Raw genomic sequence first — 16,855 nt, 5'->3', positions numbered from 1 at the left:
GAAAAATAGGCATATATTTTGAGGATTGGGAATATAATAAGCTCCTCAAAGACAGAGATTACTTCATTTTAGCCTAATCCATGAAAGTTTCCATACAGAGTAGGGCTTAATAAATGTTTGTTGAATTTGGCAAAGAAAATCAAGGTGAGTGGTCCATGAAGCATCATTATCATCCTTGAGATTCTTGCAAATACTACAAAGAATCCATGCAGTAAAAATATTAAGAGAAATCAGGATCTTCAATTCAGTAAATATGTATTAAGTAATTACTATATGCCAGAGCAATTAATGAAAAAGCCTTGTTCTTAAAGATCTCAAATTCTAGGAGGAAGGAAGGAAGGAAGAGAGAAGAAACAACATTTACACATATAAGCAAATGGAAAATACATACAAAGGAACCCAACAAAAGAAAGTAACCGAGTTGGTGAATGGTTTCAATACCATTTCATAAGAAAATAGGCAGGAGGAAGTAAATATACCTAGACTCTCAGCAGGAGGCTAACCAAGATGTTGAGGGCTCAAGATGTGCCAAATGAGGACAAGTTAGAGGAACTGGGTACATTTATCCCTGAGACAGGAGATGGAGTGATATATGTCTTTAAGAATTTGAAGGGCTATCCTATAGAAGAGCTATTAGTTTGTTTTCCTTGTCCCCAGGAGGTGGAACAAGGGGCAAGTGGTGCAAGCTATATAGAGTATTAACAATTGGCATTTAATAAGAGGCAGCTAGGTGGCACAGCAGATAGGGCCCTAAGCCTAGATTCAGGAAGATCTGATTTCAAATCCATCTTTAGACACTACCCTGGACAAGTAACTTAACTTCTGTCTGCCTTGGTTTCCTCATTTGTTAAAAAAAATGGAGATAATAATAACATAGACCCCCTCAAGCTTCTCAAAAAGTTTTAGCAAATCTTACAATATCATGTAAATGCTAGCTATTATAATTATTATGTATCTAACAAATCTATTTCTCTTTCAGACTTTCTGACTATAGATACCTCTCATCCATATCCCATATATTATATATAATAATATATATATTATTAATGATACTGATTCTGCTACTCTCAAACCACCCTAAAAAATGATCATTTGATTACCTTTTGGACTCTATATGAAAATATAGTCAACGAAAAGTCATCTCATTAACCCCAATTCAAGTCTTTGAAAAAGAGTGTTTTTTTTTCCCCTTCTAAACATTAGAAACAAATATTTGAGTATGTGGCATTATATAAGATACCCCAATATCAAGAGAACAGCTAAGGAAATCACTGGTGTCCAGCTTCTCACCCTGTGACCTCTCTCACTCTTTTGAAAACATGTCCATTAGTATCTAAAAACAAGAAACAGAATTAGAGGAAACAGAAACTAGAAGTTCAAATACCTTTGAAATTTCCAATCAGATGGTAGCAAACCAGGACATTTTCTTCTTCCTTCAAGCCCTACTCTGATTATTGGTTTCTTCCCACAGAAGAGGGAACTGAAAATTTCAGTCAAGTGTAAAATTAAAATTAGAAGGGTTCTGGATTGCAGCAAGACAGAAGGTGGCAAAAAACAAATGCTATTTTCAGATGATTTGCATTCCAAAGCCAGCACAACACGGGAAGAGGATTTGGCACATACTTTATGTATCGTTACCATGTAGTATCACAGAGTTAAAGCATGGAGGTCACCTAACAGAAATCCTCTGGTTACAGAGGAGGAAACTGAGACCCAGAGAGAGGTTAGATGACGTGCCCATAGTTCCAGAGATAGTCAGTGCCAAATCCAGGATTCATATTCAGAACCTGTAATCTAGAATTCTTTCCACTAGAAGAGGCTATCCTTTAGCTATTATCAATAAACAACCTTTTCTCTTTGAAGTTCTTACTTTCTGATAATATCACACTTTTCAAATCCTTGTTTTATAATACTGCTGTCTGTCACTTCCCCTGCCACAGTGCTTAAGCACTTCTAATACTCTTGTTCACCTTTTAGAATAACCAGCAGCAATCTACCTTAGCCGTGATTCCTCATCAGCCTCAATATCATTTAAAACTATTCTACTTACAAAATCACAAACTCTGATTGTAATCTCTCATACTTGCCACCTCTCCCACATCATCACTCCTCATAAATCAATTCAATACTCTCATTTCGATTTCTGGCCTTTCCATTCTCAATTTTCTACCAGTCTATCAGATTTTTTTCCCTTGACTCTATCATCCACCATGTCAAAAACCAAGACACTCTTGTCCCTTTAAATTTCTTCTGATGCTATCCTGTTAACAGACCCCAACCCCACTTAATTCGTAAAATGTGCCTTCAAATAATTTAGACATCTGCTGGCACACTTTGGCAAAAGCAGATAAACTAATAATTTATTGACTTCAATTCAACAAACACTGAGGTGCCTTAAAGGCACAAGGCACTGTTCTACAGTTTGAGATACATAGTCAAAATCAAAACAACTTTTACCCTCAGGAGTCTGCATTAAATTGGGTGGATATGTGCACATAAGTAAGTAGCTACAAAGTATATATAATTTCAGGAGTGAGTAAGTCTTAATAACTGGAGATATCAGGAAAGACTTCATGTAAAAAGCAGCACCTGAGCTATGTTTTAAATAAACAAGAGATTTTGTGTCAGAGCTAAAAAGACAATGAGTTCCACATATGGGTGAATCATTTGTACAAAGATAGAAAGGCAGAATATAGTGGAGTTTAAATTTATTCCAAAACTGAGGAAGATATCATAGTCTCAAGCTTGACTCTACATACAAGAAACAGGTTGTCAACAAAGTTGGAAATTATCTAAGAAGCAGCTAGTAACACATTTGAGGAGTAGAGGTTCAAGAAAAGGGAAAAAAATTACAGCTCAATTTATGCCTAGACCTACAGCTGATTAATTCATTATTCTACAAATTCTACAAATAGGCAGTAAGGATCCTAGAATTAATAAATGAAAAAATTAAATTTCTGAGTTTGGGGCACACCATAGACTGGTTTGAGGTTTGGGAGGATTTTTGGTTAACGCAGTTAAATATATTATTTTTGTTGCTGTTGCTGCTCCAATAATGTGCAGAATAGACATCATACATATATATAGTCAATTCATGTTTGTGTTACTGACTCCATTATGTCATGTTCATATGATTAGAGATCAATGCTTTAACTATAGTTTACAGGGATGTTAGCAGAGCATCTAGATAAGTCTCTCATGTTATTCTTGTATCTAATGAAAATATTATGAATTTGAAGATAGTACAGGGATTTTTTAAAGTATGTGGCTGGATAGTGAGACCCAAAGTGTAGTAATGAAGGGTCCAATATCAGCTTAGAAGGACTACATGAGCAGGAATGAATGATTCCTTAAAAAGTACTATTATTTAATCAAATATAATTTAATCAAAATATAATCAATATCTTTCTCCTTCCTTTACTATGTTCATAGTGAATCCAAAGTGACTTAGAAGGAGAGGGAAAAAATTAAGTAAAGTGAAAACAGAAATTTTATTATAACCATTCTACACGCAAAATTTTATTAGGCAATAGTTTTAAGATTCTTATTATGATGATGTATTTAATTCAATGCTACAAAACACCACTTTAAAGGTTCACCACCAACAAGGTATCTTTCATGTATTTGCCAAAATCACATAAGATTCTTTATTTTTTTCTTTTTTTAAATTTATTTTTTTACTATATATACATATATATATATATATATATTTTTTTTTTTTACAAAATATATGCATGGGTAACTTTTCAACACTGACCCTTGCAAAACCTTGTGTCCAAATTTTCCCCTCCTTCCCCCCACCCCCACCAGTAGATGGTAGGTAATCCAATAAATGTTAAATATGTTAAAATATATGTTACATCCAATATATGTATACATATTTATATAGTTACCTTGCTGCACAAGAAAAAGCAGATCAAGAAGGAAAAAAACTGAGAAAGAAAACAAAATACAAGAAAACTACAACAGAAAGAGTGAAAATGCTATGTTGTGATCCACATTCAGTTTCCACAGTCCTCTCTTTGGGTACAGATGGCTCTCTTCATCACAAGATTATTGGAACTTATCTGAATCATCTCAATGTTGGAAAGAGCCACATCCATCAGAATTGATCATCTTATAATCTTCTTGTTGCCCCATACAATGATCTTCTGGTTCTACTCACTTCACTCAGTATCAATTCATGTAAGTCTCCCCAGGCCTCTCTAAAATCATCCTGCTGATCTTTTCTTATAGAACAATAAACATAGAGGATGATACAATAGAAAATGAATGGATTATCTTTAGAAAATCACATAGGGCTTTTAATGATACCATCTTCTCCCAGAAATAACTATCCAACTTCTTAAAAATCCATATTCTTCCAATAATGTTATCCATCTGTAAATAATCATCTCTAAAGAATTAAAGTTGTGAATGAATGGGTGGTATGTATGGTACTTCCTATAGAATAGACTACACAATGTTGCTAACTCAAAAAAAGCATATGCAGGAAAAGATAAAGATTGCATTAAAATTGCATAACAAGTTGCATGGTCACAAAAAAATAGGCTGGTCATATTGCAAGAGCAGAAGATAACAAATGGGAAGACATATGTTCCATTATTATTCATGAAATTTCAAAGTTATAGTGGGAGGCACTATGAATCTCCTTTTGGAAGATTTACAAGAGGTAAGGACAACAGAACAAGTAGTGAAAAAATCTCAATATTCACTATCATCATGAAGTATGTAGCCAGATGGGAGAGTGGACAAAGTGTTGGGCATGGAAATGTCCAACATGGACATGGAATCAGGAATTCCTGAGTTTTAATCCTGCCTCAGACACTTAGTAACAGTGTGAACTTCAGCAGATCATTTAACCTCTTCTATCCTTAATTTCTTCATCTGTAAATTGAGAATAATAATAGTATCTTCCACATAGAATTCTTGTGGTGCTCAAATGAGATAGCATATATAAACTACTTTACATACCTTATAAAGCTTTATAAATGCTACAAATGCTAGTAACTATATATTATCCACTTTATTATCCATTAAATTTTTGGTTGCTATTCCAGAAGTTTCAGGGAAGAAAAAAAAACAGCAAATTTTCTCATCAACTTAAGTTTGAATTATTATTAAATAAAGAGTCTTTTCATCTCTCTGGTCCAAATTGTCCGTTAAGTATATTAATATATCTGTAGGGAATCATGTAAGTGCTTTTCTTTATTTTAATTTTGACTAACCTTAAACTGATACCCAAAATTTTTATTCCCAGGAGGAAATGTAGATTGATAATCTAAAATCCTTTCAATTCTACAGCAACCAGGCCATTTGAAATGTAAACTATTTTGTATCATTCAACAACTGGAAATAAATATGCTGACTCTTTGCTAGTTAACAAAACTGAACTGTATATTCAGAATAACAGATTTGTGACCTTTACTTTTACAATTAAAAAACTCAACTAATCTGGATGATTGGATTATATAAAGCAGGAACAACTTAATATATCTAAAACATTGGAAAAGGAATAAACTTCATTGGCTAAGATTTGTTTGCTTGTTAAAAAACGATATGCAGTAGGGTAGTGAATACATTCTAAGTATCTGAAAATGAGTCAGATGTTTATTAAATTATAATTTAAATGAGTTATTGACCCATCTCACAGTTATTCTAAAGATAAAATAAAGTAAAATAGGTAAAACACTTACCAAACTTTAAAGCACTAAATAAATGCTAGCTGAATAATGACCAGACTCTGGATCTGAAGTCAAAAGACTAGGATTCAAACCTGCTGCTTGAGAGATTAGGCAAACTTTTCACTTTTCTACAACTCATTCTTCTCATTTTTAAAATAATGATGTTGGAATAAGTTACTTCTAATGCCCCTTCTCACTGTGATCTATAATATCAAATATGTTCCATTCAGTTTCCAGGACTATATTTCAAGAGAAATACTGACAAGTTAAGGCATATCCCTAACCAAGAAGCCAGACTAGCAAGGGAGATTGAACATTGCCCTATAAAGACTAGCTAAGAGAACTTGGGACTGTCTCTAAATGTCTGAAGCCATGTCATATGAATGAGAGATTAGACTCTGTGGCTTTTATAAGCAGTAGTAAAAGCTGTACACCAAAATAATAATTAGGACGGTTTTTGGCTTAATGAAAGGAAGAATTTCCCAGAATTTAAGAGCTTTACTGGAAAAAACTAAGTTCAAATATTCAAAATGTGCTTTCTCCATTTTGAGAAGTTCATCATAGCTAAAACTCCTAAAGGCAATTAATCTTCATCTGATTATTTATAGGTTGAGAATAAGGGATGTGACTACCCTGAGATTTGCTTGAGAAGCAGTTAGATGGCACAGTGGATAGAGTGCTGGCCCTGTAGTCAAGAGTAATTGAGTTCAAATCTGGCCTCAGACAGAATACTTTCTAGCAGTGTGACCCTGTGCAAGTCACTTACCCTGAATTGTCTCACACCCCCCCCCAAAAAAAAAGAAGAAAAAGGAAAATAGATTTCCTTAAAAACCAATTCCAGTCACTTTCTTCGAAGTCAAAAAGACCTTAAAGTAAAAAATAGGGAATACCATATAATCTTGGGGACATTTGTACTAAATGAAGAAAACAAACTTTAAAATTTAATATTAAAGAGTACAATAAGAGATTTCCTATTTAGGTTCTCAATCTAAACCTTTAAATTTACTTCCTTTCTGAATGAAAGTAGAACTCAACTAAAAGAAGGGAACATGATGGGGGAAAAAATTAGGTATAAAGACCTGCTGTCAGTTCATGAAATTTTGTTTACATGATTCTTATAAGGCACATAGGTTTTGATTTCAATTGGATTAAAATCAGGTTGGGGTTTTTCCCCTCAACACTGCTGATAAATCCAGAAGTGCCAAGGAATGTATTAAAATTTTCTTTGTTTTCTGAGAGGTTAAAAAAAAATCTATAAAGCTTAGAATTCTATCCTTGTCTTCACCCCCACCCAATTTAGATTAGGTGGGTTATGCATGTACTTAAAAGGGAAAACATCTAATTTACAAATGGTATTATTTTTTATTTGAATTTTATTTTGTTATTCAGCTATTGTAAAATTTTTTCCTTTGATTTTAAAATAATTTGCTTCATTTTACTATCCCCGACATTCCTCCCCTACCACTTTGGCTTTTTAAAATATTTTTTTCATTATTTTGTGCATGATGGTAGGTAATATCTTCTTTGTTTTGGGTTCTGCCTATGATAATTCTAGAGAAAGAAATCAGTTTTACTTTCTTGGACAAAGTAATTATTTGTGACTCATTGGATATAATGTGATCACCTGAAAAAATTCCACAATGGCTTTTTGAGCCTTATACAAAATAATAGTTCCTTCCTTTCTCCTCCCCCAATTATTTTGCCTAGTCTAAATTTAATCAGGAAGGAACCAGAGTCTAAAGTACAGTACATCTTATCTCTGATTGAACAGAACCATAAAAATCTTGGCATTAGTTATTTTTCTCCATAGAGGAAGAGTCAAAATTCAGAGAGCCAATCCCTTGCATTTTGGAATATCAAAATTCTGGTGCTTTGTGGTCCTTTGGAATATTTAGTTTTCCTTTGGCACTCTGTTCTTAGTGATTTCTCCCAGAGCAAGAAATCTCATACTGTAAATGGTTCTTAATGGTTTACTTGTTTAATCATGCTTATTATAGTGTTATGTACCCCCAAGAATTTAAGGCTTATTTAATGAATAAATGGGTGAACAATGACTGAACATTTAAATATACTTGAGGAAGCCAATTTGAAGTCACACAAGATGGAAAATTTTTAATCAATTCTTTTTACACATATCTTTTTAAAATGTGAAAGCACTTGACCTTCTCTGAAGGAAAGGAGGAAGTAACAGATAAGAGAGCATAATCTATTGAGAGAAAAAATAAAGATGATAAGATATATAAGTATTCAAAGGACTAAAAAATAAAGAAAAGGAAAGAAAACTTTTATCAGAAGATTCAAATATTAATATTGTTTCCAAAAAAATCTTCACAAAATTTGGGAATAAAGATAGATTGATATAGCACCTATCTGATACTCAGTTCTCTGGAAATATCACATAATAAAATTTACAACTATATGTACTCATAGGAAAATCACTCCTTTTACTCATACCGTACAATTTTTTAAAAACAAATTTAGATATTTAATTACACTATCATCATAACATAGAAACAATTATAGGGTAAAAGAGGAATTAATACAGTAAAACAATATTGGTAACAAGAAGTATGACAAATACAGGAAAAGAAATAGAAAAATAACTATAAAAAAAAAGATTCAAGCCCTTAAAAAAAAAGAAACATACAAAAAAACAAACAAACAAACCATAAAAGAGGAATTAATACAGTAAAACAATATTGGTAACAAGAAGTATGACAAATACAGGAAAAGAAATAGAAAAATAACTATAAAAAAAAGATTCAAGCCCTTAAAAAAAAAGAAACAAATACAAAAAAACAAACAAACAAACAAAAAAACCCTCCGGCTATTAGGCCCATTAGCACCAACAAGGGAAGGGATAAAAATCCAATACCTATCAGTAGCCCATAGGGGCAACATTGTATTATTTTCCAATATAATAATCTTAAAACATCAAGAAACAGTTGAAATGTATTGACATTCTGTTTAAAAAGGCAAGGAATGAATGCATAATGTATTTTGGAAAGACTGTCTTTCAAAATGGTCATTATAAAAGAGTACTTGATACTTCAAATATTCAGAAAGTTTCACTATCCAGAAAGGCTCATACAAAGAAAGCATTTTATACATTTTAAAGAGCAAGGTAACTGTTACTTATTCCAAGACTGCAAACACTAATCATTCCCTTAGAGTTGAATTCTTAATTTTTGTGTCATGGACTTCTTTGGCATTCTGGTAAAGCTGAAGGTGTTCCCCTCTCAAAATCATACTTTAATGTATAAAATAAAACATGTAGAATTACAAAAGAAACCAATTATATTAAAATAGTCATCAAAATAGCAGCTTCATGGACCAGTTTATGAAACACCTATTTTAACATCTTGGCTAGTTAAGGTTTTATCATATAAATAGAGCTACATGGTTTCAGTTAAAATTTTTTTATTGGGTGAATTCTACAGAGAATATTAAGTATGTTTAGATTTTTTAAAAAATTAAATTATGCAGTGCTATTATTTGCACAATTATTTTGATATTTTTAAATTAAACAATTTGAATTTTTAAATCTAAAATTTTAAAAAAATTATTGTTTTGTAAATGTTTCTTTTTTTTCTTATTATAGTTTTTTTTTAATAGTTTGTGCTTTTTTTTTTATAATTTTGTTCCCTCCTTAGGTAAATTCTAAGCTCTATGATTGCAGTTTGTACACAGGAGTTACTAATGCTTTCTAATGTTGAAGTTCAAAGGATTGATTGACACAGAACTGTATTCAAGTTAGTTAAAGCTGTTAGATTAAGTGTTCAAGTTAGTCAAGACAATCCTCAGAGTTTATAGCTGAGGGTACTTGATAAAGCTGATGCAAACAGAAGTAAGCTTAAGGAAAGATTTTTTCTTTGCTGATACAACTTTATTATCAAAATTGCAGCTTAATTGTGATTTCTCAAACTTGCCAGGATTTATTAAGTTCCTTGAGGTCATTAATTATTATCAAATTAAAGTAAATCCTACTTATTTCTTTTACCTTAAAATTTTACCAACTTTTGAGAGTCTCTTGTAGTAGGGAAAAAAGCACTGAACTTAGAATGAAAATAACTAGTCTCTAGTCCCATCTCTGTTCCTTGACAAATGTTGAGCTAAATCATTCAGTCCCTTTATGCCTCCCCTTCACTGGTTTATTCTGAACATCAAGTGAAATAATGTATATTAAAAAACAGTTTACCATTTTAAAGCATTTAATAAATGCTTTTAAATTGGCTTATTTTTAGATGACAAGAAACCACCAATTTTATAAAAGCAATGAGTCCTGAAAATACAAAAATTTTGTAGAGTTTAGTAGGACAGACGATGTGTTTGGAGTAATTTTTCAGACTAATCATAAAGGTCTTGAAAACACTTGAGGCAATATTGCTGGACACAATTAAGTAGAAGATAGATGTGGTAATAAATATGTTAGGGAAGGAAATTAAAGGGGAGAAAGTAATAACATAAGAAAAGAAAAAAAATCACATACCCAGAAAGACTCAATTCCCCAAAGGCTAGTCCATTAATTGAAAGATGCTATGACTCAATAGGAATTTGAGTAACAGACAGAATTCTCCACTGGGTATTGTGATAAACACGGGCTAAGAACTCACATTTCATAACAATATAGTATTCTGTCCAAAATACCCTCCAAGTTTCTTTCTTCCTTGGTAGAAAGCTACTAAATGACTCCCTCAATTGCCCCCCTGCCCAAATTCAGCCATGATCTGAGAAGCCAAACTATCACCTAGCAACATTAATTTTATTTATGGAACAGAGAAAAGGTCCTTAAAGAAATCATTCCCAGAAGGGAAGGTTTGGGCAGAACACAGACCTGATGAGGTGTGGTTTGCTGGCATGGCCTGCATTTTTATTGTGTTTCTATCTTGATGTGCTTTTTCCTTCAGAATATATGTTTTGTTTGTGTTTTGTTAATTAATGGTCTTTTTTATCATATCACTCACTCCAATTGACTTTCCTGGAACATGCTGGCGAAACTAATCTGTAAAAAAGGTAGAAAAAAATACAACTTATCCTAGCTAGAGAAAAATAAGTCCTGCCATAGATAATTGAAATTTTGGCCTAAAAAAACTTCCTATTATAAAATACAAGTGTAGCTCATGGAGAAGGTTTTGGAAAGTGAACACAAGTCCCCACAATAGACTTATCTCTTCATCCATGGCTGACATGTTTTCTTCCAACACTGGTGATTTTTATTCAATTTTGAAGTTCTAGATATTTGCTGTGATTTCTAGAGAAATGACAACAATTTATTTGTAAGTCTGAAGGATGAGAAAATTAACTTTTCTGTGGTTGTGGTTATCTTTGATTCATGAAGCCAAGTGTGTGTGGATATATATATATGTATGTATGTATATATTTTTGAAATCTGATGACATTTGGTTTAAGAAACTCCCAAGGAAGAGCTTCTATCAATACAAACCAGTATTTTTTTTTTTTTTGCAACTTCTGGTCAGTGTGTCATGGTTGGGATTTCTAATATATCATGATTGGGATTTGAACTCAGATCTTTTTGATTCTAAGTTCAGTACTCAATCTACTCTCCTAAGTTGCCTTTAACTTTGCCAATCATTTTTCAGCATTCTCTGTTTCTATATTTTGGTTTTCAATATTAGAACTGACTTTAACTATACTTAACAGTTCCAACTATGATACTCTTTATGTTACCAACCACAAAGAACATAAATATCTATTTTTAGCAAAAAAAGTTTTTTTTAAAAATCTGTATTTTGATTCCTTTGGATGGAAAATAAAAATATAATTGAAAGGGGGAACATATATTAAATTTCTTTAAGCTCAGATTTGATTCCCTTTTAGTTTTTATGCTTTTTTGGAAGTTGAATTTAAATTTTATGTAAGCATTATCTTGTCATTTTTTTATTGACAAGCAGAGTTAGGATCCTGACTAGTCTTGGAAAAGTAAAAATGTTTTAAAAAATCTTTAAATTCTCAAAATATTACACCTGAATAATATTGTATTGTGCAATTCTTAACACTGATGCTTTAAAAAAAATCACAAAGTATCATCCACAACCCCGTCTTTTTTCATTTCCTCCAAAATGTCACACATCATGAACTTTCTTGTAGCTTCCCTCAAATTTCATTAAGCTTATGCTATAAAGTAGAATTAAGTTGTAACAATGGGCAGAATTCTGATTCTCTTGTTTTTTTATAATCTAGTTCATGGTCTAGTGATGTCAGACAACTCAAAATTTAAAAAAAAAAAAAAAAAGCATCAACATGATGAACAGAAGTTTTAAATACAGGATTTTGCAGGAGCTTTTCTAAGTCCTAGCACTAGTTCTATCCCATAATATGCAGTGGTACCTCCACTCAAAGAAAATGGAAGCCATTCCTCTGAGACAAAACCATACCAATTACATAAAGCACTTAAAGCATGAATGCTAAGTAATGAGTCATTTTAATTTGAGTATTATGCAGGGTCTAAAGTAATATGCTATCTAGGGTCATGGGAAAAGCTGCTATTTAATCTGACAGTAAAATGGAACATGGAATTCTTGCTGTTAGTGGCTTGCCATGAATATCTATTGAATACAGCATTTGCTTTTGCACAAATCTCCAGATGTTCTAAAGCTTTTGCACTGGTTTTATGCGAGGATTCTTAGGTATAAACGTTTAGGCAGGGCATAACTAAATATTTTGGAAAACCATGGTAAAAAAATTTGGACAGTAAGTCCCTCCCTCCCAGTACCCCCACCTTGGAAAAACTCTTAAATATCCTTTTGGTATTAGGGTGAATTTTATCAATTTGGCATGTCTGTCTGATTTGTTAATAGAACTGAATGTTATTTCACTATCATTGAGAATACATTTGAGGGGAAATAGAGACTTGCAAAGCACCAATGCATTGTAATGAAAAACAAACACTTTTCACAAATATTATCTCATATGATCCCCTAATAACCCTGAGAGACAGGTGCTGTTTCTTAAACTTCATTTTAGGGGAGAAAACTGTGCCAAACAGAGGTTTTTGTAGAGAGAACAATATTGATGTCAATAATGAAAAATATTGTACCACTGTTTCCCAACCTTTTAGAATATAAGTTCCCTTTTTGATATAAAAAAATATTGGATTACCCCATCACCCACATAAGAGTATGTTTTTGCACTGTATGGTTCTTCAATTTTTGCTGCTTAATTTCGAGGAACATAGAGAAGCAATGAGATAATGACTACTGAGCCATTTTGTCTTGCCATAGGGACTGTCTCCATCAGATACTTTATAGCACCATAAAAGTTCATATTGGCCACAGAGGAGTCCAAAAGGGTTTCCAAATACTATATAAAAATGTCTGAAAATTAATGATTGTAGCAACAGCATCAGAAGCATTTATATAGCCTTTAAGGCTTACAAAGCACTTTGTAATATTGTGTCATTGAAACTCACCACAATCCTGGAAGTTGGTACTATTATTATCCCTATTTGCAGATGAGGAAACTGAAATAAACAGAAAGTAAGTGCCTTGTTCAAAGTCCCAGAGTTGATAAGTATGTGAAGCTGTTTTTAAACTTCAGTCTTTCTAAGTCCAGGTCCAGGGCACTATGCTCAAAGCCATCTAGCTGTCTTTCAGTTTCTGAGACTCAAAGAATTATAAAAACCACAAAGATCTTACAAACCATCTAGCTAAACTAAATTATTATATAGAAGAAGACTGAGAGTTGTATAGATCAAATAAGTTGTGCTGACTCACATAGCTGGCTGGTCTCTCAGCACTAAGACTTGACCTGAGATTTCTTCCCTCTAAGTCTTGTCAAATGATGGCCAACCTTCTCTTCATATAGCTAAGCTGTTTTTTAGACCACGAGCCAGATCTACCAACTAGAAGGAAAGGGAATAAGCATTTATATAGTGCCTACTGGGCAGCTAGGTAACATAGTGGATCTGAAGTCAGGAAGACTCAGTTTTGTGATTCTAATCTGGCCGCAGACACTCACTAGATATGTGACTCTAGGGAAGTCATTTAATCCATTAATTTGCCTCTGTTTCCTCATCTGTAATATGAGCTGGAAAAGGAAATGGCCAACAACTCCAGTATCTTTGCCAAGAAAACCCCACATGGGGTCATGGAGAGCTGGACAAGACTGAAAAATTAAACAACTACAAGGTAAATCCTACTATGTGCCAGATGTGTTTTTTTTTAAAACAAATACTGCATTTCATCCTCATAAAGACCCTGTGAAGTAGGACTATTTTCATTCCATTTTACAGATATGGAAATGGAGTCAGAAGTTTTTGTAGAGAGATCTGCATTCCTATTAATAAGAAGAACTAGTAGCTTCCAATCTTTAGGAATATTAGTATCCCTTCATATTAGAAAAAATAGGCTTTTCCTCACTATTCATACAAAACAACTGTGCTATTTGTATCCACTGAAAATCTACTTTATGACCAAAAGGTACTATGATTTCAGTAATTTTTTAGAAAAATATATTTATACTTTATTATCATTATAGAACTACCCACATTTTTCCCGAGGCAATTGGGATTAAGTGATTTGCCCTGGGTCACACAGCTAGGAAGGTATATTTATCATTAAGGAATCCTTTAATGAGTGGCTTGTGCAGGACTGTAGTTTTCAGAAATTGGAAATCTGGTTAAAGTTTCTCCTTTCAGTCTGGTTCCACACCAAATGTGAGTTGGTATTTAGATTTCAAACGCATATTATACATGTAGGTTTGCACTCCTTTTGTACAGATGCCTATCCCTAGATCTGGAAGATATTTCAGAAACCATTTAGTCTAATTTTTTTTATTGGATAGATGAGGAAACTGAGACTTTTGAAAGTGAAGTGATTCCAAGACTCACAGTTTGGCAATCTTTATTTTTCTTACATATTCTATTGCTTTCCTAGATGATTAAGATTAGATTATATTTAAGGTCTCATATAGCTTTAAAGTCTATAATACTATCTATAAATTGGAGACAGTTCTTTTCTGACTAGATGTCAAAAATGACATTTCAAGGGATATAAATATGAAGCTTCATTCAAAAGACATTGCTTTATTGTCTGGTATGTGCAATGTGCCAATATGCATCTCAATCCTAATTAACATTTGGTATTGTTATTATTGATAATAGCTATAAGTTCTCAACAACAACAATAGCAATATATGTCCTGCTGGATCTTACTGCAACTTTCTGTACTTTAGTCAGTCTTTCAAACTTCATAAGCTTGAAATTTGAAGATTCTGAGTGTCCAGGTATCAGCATCACTTCAGAATTTAACAAGCAGTCAGGCCACTGAGGGCTTCACATTCCCACCCCTTTCTGTCTGAAGATATGAACCCAGAAATATGTTAAAAATGAATGTACATGTATAACCTATATTAGATTGCTTACTAGAGTAGGGAGTGGGGAAGGTAAAGAAGGAAGAAAAAATTGAAACTCAAAATCTTACAAAAGTGAAAGTTTAAAACCATCTTGACATATAAGTAGAAAAATAATATACTATTAAAATAAATTTAAAAAAAAAAAAGATATAGGAATCCAGAGAGAAGGAATTTTCCAATTTGGTTACACTTGGCAGGTTGGACCAATCAGAAACCAAACAATGAAATTAGTGGATATGGGAATGGAATTGAAGAAACAGGTAGTCTGAAATGATGTGGGCCTTAATTTCAGTTTTTGTATATATGTGTGAAAGCATTTACTTTTCCTGAATTTTTCTTTCTCTGTCCTAGGTTCATGGACTTGTTAACTGCCTTACCCTGAGGGCAGAGTCTTAGAATCACCTACTTTTGTAGTGACTGACTAGTACATTTTTATGAAAACTGATTTCACTAACTACTTCTACTTCATTTATCATGAGAATAGTATTCTTCTCCTAGAACATAATCTAAGGACTTTGAATTAAAAAACAAGCCTTAAGCTCTTTATGGTAGTCATGATTTGTTTTTAGAAGAGTAAGCCTTAAAAATATTACATATTCATTCCATAGAACATTTTTATTTAGTTCTCCAATATTAAACACTGTGCTTGGGGCACCATAATTAATAAATATATGTTCCTCCATCCATTCATTTACTCCTTCAGAACTGATCTAAAACAAAATATCATTTTTGTACAGTTTAAATATGTATCATCATCTAAATCAATTCCCTATGTAAGAATATACCAAATGGATATAATCTTAATGAGATAGTACAGGGTGTGTAGAATAGTCATTTTCTGTCTATGAAATGTTTTCTTTGGGGATTGTCTAAGGTTGCAATTTACAAAAATTCATTTTCAAATAGTATGACCCTAGAGAAGACTCATATGAAATCTTCAAAACTTTGCAATTTGCTTTAAAATGTAAATGTAAAAAGAACATGAATATTTCATATTTTTTCAGAAATTATTTTTTAATTGTTAATAAAATATCAAAGAAAAATACAGATGACAGTCTACTCACCTATCCATCCACACATACACATACTATATAATTCCATTCTATATGACTCACCTATATGATAAAGTCCAATCCAGTCAGTAGGGTCCACTTCCTCTTTAATATCCCAGAAGATAATGAGGTTCTGGGCTTGGCCCAGGGTATATTCATACATGCTTGCAGTCAGGCTAGAGCGGCTTTCCGAAGTCACCAGATCAGTGTCACTATTAGCCCTCTGAAGGTTCATGTTCTCGGGCATGGAACCCTGAGAGGCGAGACTCTGAAGGTTCTCTGGACTCAGTGTGTAGCGCATCTGGGGGTTGCGCCTCCTCACAAAAAGCAGATGCTCTCTGGCTGAGCTAGCCATACTGTCTACCTCTCTGAAATCAGCTTCCTAAGGATCTGCAAGAAACAGACAAACAGGAGGCATTAACGCTAGAATGCAAGCAATCAGATTTAAGCCTCCTAAAGATAAAGCTTTGCAGGAATGTTTCTTACAACTGTGACCCTGGAATAATCTGCTGACACAATAAAGCCCGATGCTGTGTTATGAACTGCTGTTGTCTGAAAATAGCACCTCTAGCTTGCAGTTGATACTATCTAAGTCAAGGAAGCACACTCATAGGTGATGATGGAGACATTAAATCTTAGAGTTGGAAAAGACCAATCTCACTTTACAAATATTAAAAATCAGAGGGGTTGAGTGATTTTTCCTAGATCATACAGCAAGCGAGTACTAGATTTGGCTTTTCCCTATTT

General features: G+C 33.0%; 1 protein-coding gene across 2 annotated transcripts in view; it reads right to left on the bottom strand.

Annotated features, from left to right (window-relative positions):
* HECW2 (HECT, C2 and WW domain containing E3 ubiquitin protein ligase 2) overlaps positions 1-16,855 on the bottom strand; it is a 369,280-nt gene that overhangs the window by 272,443 nt on the left and 79,982 nt on the right. For both annotated transcript variants that reach the window (XM_031960290.1, XM_031960289.1), the window contains exon 2: positions 16,172-16,498. In XM_031960290.1, the coding sequence (XP_031816150.1) occupies positions 16,172-16,463 (292 nt within the window). In that variant the 5' untranslated portion in view covers positions 16,464-16,498. The remainder of the gene's footprint in view (positions 1-16,171; positions 16,499-16,855) is intronic.

Source organism: Sarcophilus harrisii, chromosome 3 (assembly GCF_902635505.1).
Source record: "Sarcophilus harrisii chromosome 3, mSarHar1.11, whole genome shotgun sequence".
Lineage (NCBI taxonomy): Eukaryota > Metazoa > Chordata > Mammalia > Dasyuromorphia > Dasyuridae > Sarcophilus > Sarcophilus harrisii.
Note: the sequence above shows the minus strand (reverse complement) of the source record. Positions and strands in the feature narration are given on the sequence as shown.